Below are 7,117 nucleotides of genomic sequence, written 5' to 3'. Positions count from 1 at the left end.
TCGGCTCTATTTAATTTTTTAACAAGTGTAATTGTGCACATTTTTGTGTGTGCATGTGTCTAATTAGGAAATTTCATGCAGGAAGAATCTCCATGTAATAGAGAGATATGTCTTTGTACAATATTTTTTGAGTGTAATTTTTTTTCCTTTTTTTAGCAATAGGATTTTCTCTGTGCGTGAGAACAGTGAGGGGAGAAGACCCAACCTCCTGTCATCTGCATTGCTGGAAATGTAGCCCAGGCTTGACCTCGGAAAGCACCAGGCTGTCTGACGGGGCTCTGCAGACCTGAGGGTATCCTGCTGAAAGGAGGGAACACAGAAACAGACCCAGGGAGCTGCGCCCCTGGTGGGTCCTAGGTAGGCCTCATAGCTTCACTGGAGACCCGGAGCTGGCTGGGAGTCAAGGCTGACTGCATCTCATCTACCCATAGTCAGCAGCTGGACGACTGAGCCAGAGCTGGAGGTGGGTCCTGGACAGTAAGTGCTGGGCTGGGCTCAGCAGGCTCCCACAGTCCTAGTGACACAGGCAGGAAGTGCTCAGTGCTGGAGGGGGCATGGCGAGGAAGGGGCACGGGTGTGATTTTATACTGTGTAGTCATGTAGTTCAGTCTCTCTTTCTCACTCCTCCCCCTCCCTCCCTCCCCCCTCTCCCTTCCTCCCTCCCCTCCCTCTCCCATTCCTTCCCTCCCTCCCTCTCATTAGAAAGAGGCTTCTTTATTTACAATATTGTTTTATTCTGATAAAAGTTATTTCAACTTTACATTACAAATATTTTTGATTTAGTTAATAACCATCAACATAATCCATACTGATGGGAAAAATTGATGTTCTTCCTTGCCAACATCACGGAGCTGCTTAGGCTACAGGTCACAGCGTCATAACATCTTGAAGGATGGGTTCCAGGTTTCCTATTTTTCGTGTTTCCCTTCTTCATCGTCTGTTTCCATGAATGCTTGTCTCCTTAAATGTAACAGGACAGAGTGTTCTCATCTATCAGAGCACTAGCAAGCAAAGTACATAACGATACAGCCCATCCTGGGTGTGGAGGTACACTAGTCTCAGCAGGTGGAGGCAGAGGCAGGAGAATCTCTGTGAGTTTGAGAACAGTTTGGTCTACAGCCAGTTCTAGGCCAGTCATATCTACACAGTAAGATGATGTCTCACAAAAAATCAGCTTGTGATTACTTAGTTATACTTTGGGTATTGGTATGTTTTGAATTTGAAATGGGCACTTACCGTTGACTTGGTTCCCCAAGTCTATCTCATATTATAACCCAGGGCTTCAGCAAAAATAGCAGCAGTTCTCCATCTCCCAATGACTGAGGCCCCAACCCATGTCTGGGCCCTGTTTGTCTGCATTTTGTTCACATTCTACCCTCTGCCCTTGTCTCAACCTCTTCCTTGTTCTTGGTCCTGCTAAATTGATCTCAGCTCTCCATGTCTGGCCTTGCTTCAGTGCCTTTGTTTATGCCCAGCATTTAGTCTGGAAATGACCCCTATCCTCCCTACAATCTCTGCATGTTTAGAGTCCAGTCACCTTCCAGAGGAAATGTCACTGGGTTCCTGCCCACAGATGTACTCTCCATAGTGCCTCTCCTGTGACACTCATTCATTTTCTCCAATACCCAGGACTTGCCAGGGGGCATTCACAGGGCTAGGCAGTAGATACAATGATGATATTTGTAGAAATGAAAGTCTATTAAAGGTAACTGATCCTAAACATATAAATTAGAAGTAGTAAGTTTCTTGGAAACAGTAAATGAGATGTATTCTGAAACAGCTTCTCTGATTAGGTGACAGAGTTTGCAGCCCCACCTCCTTCAGTCCTTAACTTTTTTTTTTTTTAAAATATATAGTCTCTACTAGTAACAACACTTTCTAATATAATGTAGTAGCTGACACTCTGATTTATATGCAATGGATAACAAATATTTGTTAATTAATAGAAAGAATGGTTGTAGGAGGATTCATTTATAAAATAAGATGCAGAAAACAGAGAAAACTTTGATTAAAAGTTGGGCAAGAATGGTGGTAGCTCTGTGGTAGAGAAACTGTGTAGGCCCAAATGCATAAGGCCCAGATTTCATCTCCCACACCGTCCCCAAAAAATGTTGCTGGGGGAAAAAATTCCCCTGCATTTGCCATCTGATTGACATGGTGGTTGGTGTCTCTTGGACTGGGGAACAATTCTCTCTCATGGGAATTGTATTTTAGAGAGATGTATCAATGAACAATATGTCATAACTTAAATCTGTAATCTTGTCATTGCATGGACCTAGTAGATGGTCTACAGAGTTGTCAGCCTGATGGTCACATGTGGCTTGGTCTTCTTACACCTGTCCTCGAAGAGCTCAGGTGTTATTTGCCTGTGATGCTATCTTTGTCCTTCTGAGAAGCTAGCTTTGTTAGCAGTCCATTGTGACAGCAGGGGACACACACTTTTTAGTTCTCTGACCAGATAACTGGCCAGCTTTCCTACACTTACCTAGCTTGCTTTCCATCAGGACTCTGGATTTCTTGATGCTGGCAAGTCATAGCATAGAGCAACTCGCTGGTGGCCAGCGAATGCAGGGATCTCTGTAACAGATGACTCAGTGTCTTGGGGATGCTTCTGGCTGTTGTTCTCCCAAATCTTTGTGGCAGACTGGGAACGCGGCTCAAGGTCATTGCTTCCATGTTGGCTCGTGCCCTGGGACTTCTTTCCTCTTCCAGGGTCCTCCCAAATCTCAGGGGCAGGTTGGCTGCTGAGTGGGGCACTTTGTTGGCAGGGGCTGGGCTCATCTTAATAACATTCTTTGCCCCCCAATCTTTTAGTTCTTGAAAAGTGACACTTCTTTCCTTTTCCCCTTTTGGGATTCCTCTAGGCTATAATTAGAAATGGCAATTAAAATAATTTATTATTATTACAAGCCATAGATTAAACTGTAAATTAACTTAAATCCAGACTTTAATCTGCAGACTTGCTCTAGCTATAAACAAAGTTTGTGTTCCTATATGCAGAATTTTTAAATAAATAATTTGTATTAAGCTTCTTAAAGCAATCTAGTTTCTCTGTCCCTTGACTATTATAAGACAACTATAAAATATTAATAAAAATTATATATATATGTATATATATAGTGAGTGCAGCAGTATGTATAAGCAGCAGGAATATAATGAAGTATTCAAATGAGGCGAAAGTTTATTTTATTACAGTCATTCTCTTTCAGGTTTTTGATTCATATTGTTTATGGGATGTTTTTATATGTTTATATTATGACTTTAGAGGAAACTACCATTCCCTCTGCAGGCCCTTGTATTTTACCTCCCGACCTTAAAGGCCAAGTTGCTCACAGAATTGGATCCAGCCAGGATACGGTTCTAGGCAGTCCCACTGAGTTTCTCTGTTTACTCTGTCATAGTCTGAGTTCCACTCTAAAACCATGTTTCAAAAAGCCAGCTGCTCTTTAATTAGACTACAAATGACATTTTGAGCGAAGAGTTCATTTATGAATTACTGTACCTCCAGCAAACCTACTTATCCAACCCACATGAAGTGCAGTGGATATTTAGTTAGACTTGGTTCTACCTTGAACATTGGACCACATTAAAGAACTTAAATAATTCGTTTCTGACTATAACCTGAGTGATCATACTAACCAGAAACTTCGAAGAATATACAAACACTGAGAATAAACATAACTTGCAGTTCCCTGACGTAGGGATGAACAGTGTACCTAGATTTAAAGACAGCACAAACTTACCAGCTTGTAATTGTTGAGGAGAAAGTACAGATGCTGTGTTTGTGGCGCAGACTCCCAGCTGGGGTGCATCCAGATCTTATTTCTATTTCTCTTTATTACAACCGATATGTACTAATTCACCCTTTCCTTACTAAATATTATACACCGGGTGTACTGCACTTGTCATCAGAGAGGCCAGGTTGATTGCTATTGTGTTACATTTTACAAAGTGACATCATGTATTGTCACAGAAGAGCAGAAGTGTGACAGAAAACCAAAATTAAAAACAAAACAAATTACAAACTTTTTTTTTTTTACTTAGTCTCTGCAGAAGCATTAGATTCAGGAAAATAGTGTGTTCATGTATATATGTACTGAATGTCATTTGTATTAGTGTATATGTATAGAATGTCAGTTATATTGGTGTATGTATAGAATGTTAGTTACATTAGTGTGTACATATAGAATGTCAGTTACATTAGTGTGTATGTATAGAATGTCCATTGTATCAGGTAGATTTTAAGACTTACCTGGGAATACTTGCCATCCTTTTCTTTGCTGTGACAATGGGGCACCATTAATTCATCTGTACAGAAGATGTTTGATGTCAGTAAGCTTGAAGTGGCTAAAGTCAACAAAATGAATCGTTTTGATGAAATAATTTCCATTTTGTCTAAATCCAAAATTGAGTTAATATGTTCAGCCTGGTGTCTATGAGCCTAGGAGAAGGGATCTCACAGTGTTTTTATACCATAACAGATGAATTCCACACATTTTAAGTAGTAATATTAATTAGAGTGTGTAACTAAAATATGCACGTAAGGAATGAGTTTAATTCATCCTGGGGGACAGCGATGTCTATATTTGCAAATCCATTGCCTTTGAAAAGATCCTTCCTCATTAGGAAGGCTCTCTTAATTAGGTGAGATTGGGGCACCCAGTCATCAGGATTCCAAACAAATAGGCTGTTTTATTTTTCTGAGCTTTAACAAGAAATCTTTTGTTTTTGGTGCTTTTGTTAGTTGTTGAGGGAAGCTTAAAAGGAAAAGGGGGGATTCAATACACATTAGCTGTGTTTTAAAAGATTCAGACAAAGGAGTTAGGCATAATATTTTCAAAATGTCAAACCAAATTAAGAATGTGAAAAAAGTTGTAAGTCACCATAGTATCCCAACAAAATGCCATGGATTAATTATTTTTGTAAAATGTTGTTTGGTTACTACAAAGCTCCAAGAGTAAATGTCAGCTGTCAGGTGGATGAGCAGCAGAGAGAATGTTCAGGAGGCCTTTTGGGAGACAGTTCAACTACTTTGTTATCTGCCTTAAGGGTCTAATTTGGCAAATGTGTATAAATCACCAGGATTTTATTTCTATAAAGACACCATGTCCTACCTTCCTGCTCAAAATCTGTAAGTTAAAGAATCTAGCAGGGGATGAGTTAGTCATACACATGCTCCGTTTGTTGCTCCCAGGGCCCATATTATTTAGGTAATCTCACTTTGCCACAGGCATACTGACATCATGGCATTAAAAGAGAATTTATAGAAATAAGTGTGTATTTACTGAAATGCCACAATGAGCCCCTTTTGGAGTAGGTGACTGGTATTCTTCAAGATTTGCCTTATCACCAGACCCAGTGTTCCAGAGAAGCCACAATGGGTCCCATTAGACCGGTTGTTCTCCTAAGAGAACTAGACCTCACATGAAGATTCCAGACAGAGGCACTCAGAGTGACTTGATAAAAACGTCTGTCATTGCTTTGTGCTCTCTCTCTCTCTGCTCTCTGCTCTCTCTAACCTCTGTAGATAACTCGAGGTTATGAGAAGGCAGAAGTGACCACTCTTCTCCATCCTGAAGATCTCTACCTAAGCCAGAGTAAGCAGTAGGTGAACTCTCCATGGCCTTAATTCCACATTTGCCTGTGACCTCTCAAGGAGTTGACTTTGTGGGCTTCATTTGTTTTGGTCTGTGGTGGCCAAGAATCCCCACAGTAGGAGGCAATTAATTCAATTCATAGTCTTGTGTTAATTTTGTAATGCTGTTATTGGATTATTTGGGTTTAATTTCCCTTAGGATTGAATATACTTCTCTTCCAAATTGTTCTTTTGTAAACTGCTGATGGAACTTCGCTTTTTGTGGTCAGTAGATCCAAACTTTTGAGAAATGGATGAAACAAGGGACAAGGTTTATTTTATTTTTTTCCTTCAAGTTTACACCCTGGAAAAAGTAGGCACCACCCAGGGTCTCTAAAATTTGGTTTGTGTCTAGTCCTCTTCAAAGAATGCAGAACTTGTAAGCAGGCCACCAGTTTTAGCGGTGCTGAGGGTGTGGACACATGAGTTAGAGGTTATTCTAGTCAACGTCTGGAGGGACCCCTGTGGCTAGCTACCCTCCTGCTCCACCAGATTAGGTTTTCCATTCTAATAATCCTGCTAAGATGGAAGTTGGCTTTTTCCCATCATTTTTTTTTATTTTAGCATTGAGAAGTTTAGAAAATAGAGAACTACACTATACATTGCACAAAACTACCATATACCATTGGCAAAATGTACCACTGGATACATGCATATGGATTTAGAAGTCTGGGACTTCTTAGTGAGATATACAGACATACAAAATATACTTATGTTTCTTGCTGGTTTGTGCTATTTGTGTACATGCTTTACTTTTAAGTTCTATTTAGAGATTACAAAAATATTGTGTGTGGAGGTCAGAGGACAACTTGGCTGCAGTCAGTCCTCTCCTTCTCCCATCTAGGTCCTGGGGAACCAACTCAGGTTGTCAGACTTGGTGGCAAGTGCCCTTACACACTGAGCCATCTCCCCCGCCCCAGAGGATTAGTTTTAAAGGGGAAAAGACACACACTGGAGTTGAAGTAGAGTATCCAGGGAGAAAGCAAACCATCGAGATTCAGATCATATTGGAGAAGATATGGGTGACAGAGAAATTTGCCACTGTCTCCGGGTCAATGCTTGCCACACCACAAGTGTGAGACAGTCTGGGTACAGGTGAAGAACTGGGATATCTGTGAGACTCCTGGGGATTTTTCACTGGAATTTGATGTGGGTGAGCACCGTGGTACCCCCACATGCACCAGTGGAAGCTATCTACAAGAGAACAATGAAGCAAATGACCCTGAAGCCAGAGTTTTTTCTAGCACAATGTGCCTCCTTCAAAAGAGGGATGCTTACTGGGTCGGCCCCATGGCCTGGCATCATGTGCTCAAAAGTAGCTTTGGAGCTGAGGCACAGTCAGTAACTTGTACATTCACTACCATCCATCCAGTTGTCTAAGCCAGAATCCCCTGTGCCATCCTGGCTAGCCCCTTCCATTTGCTCCCACATTCCACTCTGAAGCTCATTATGTTGTTTCTAGATTTGAACATTGTACTCAAT

The 7,117-nt window shown here is 41.1% G+C and overlaps 1 protein-coding gene across 1 annotated transcript; it reads right to left on the bottom strand.

Moving 5' to 3' along the window:
• Positions 1–908: 908 nt before the first annotated feature.
• Npvf (neuropeptide VF precursor) lies at positions 909–4,390 on the bottom strand. The gene is made up of 3 exons (XM_027429754.2): positions 4,253–4,390; positions 2,486–2,865; positions 909–960 (listed from the first exon to the last, which is right to left on the bottom strand). The coding sequence occupies exons 1-3, from the start codon at positions 4,388–4,390 to the stop codon at positions 909–911; spliced, it is 570 nt and encodes a 189-aa protein (XP_027285555.1).
• Between the last annotated feature and the right edge of the window lie 2,727 nt (positions 4,391–7,117).

Source organism: Cricetulus griseus, chromosome 8 (genome assembly GCF_003668045.3).
Source record: "Cricetulus griseus strain 17A/GY chromosome 8, alternate assembly CriGri-PICRH-1.0, whole genome shotgun sequence".
NCBI lineage: Eukaryota > Metazoa > Chordata > Mammalia > Rodentia > Cricetidae > Cricetulus > Cricetulus griseus.
This window is presented reverse-complemented; position numbering and strand designations above follow the sequence as displayed.

Bases quoted from the DNA above. Each gene is read 5' to 3' on its own strand.
- Npvf (XM_027429754.2), bottom strand. From the start codon at position 4,390: ATGGAAATTATTTCATCAAAACGATTCATTTTGTTGACTTTAGCCACT. The intron at 2,866-4,252 runs GTAAGTCTTAAA...TTCTAATTATAG, and splicing joins AGGATGGCAAGTATTCCCAG to CCTAGAGGAATCCCAAAAGG. The intron at 961-2,485 runs GTAAGTGTAGGA...GTTACATTTAAG, and splicing joins CCTGATGGAAAGCAAGCTAG to GAGACAAGCATTCATGGAAA.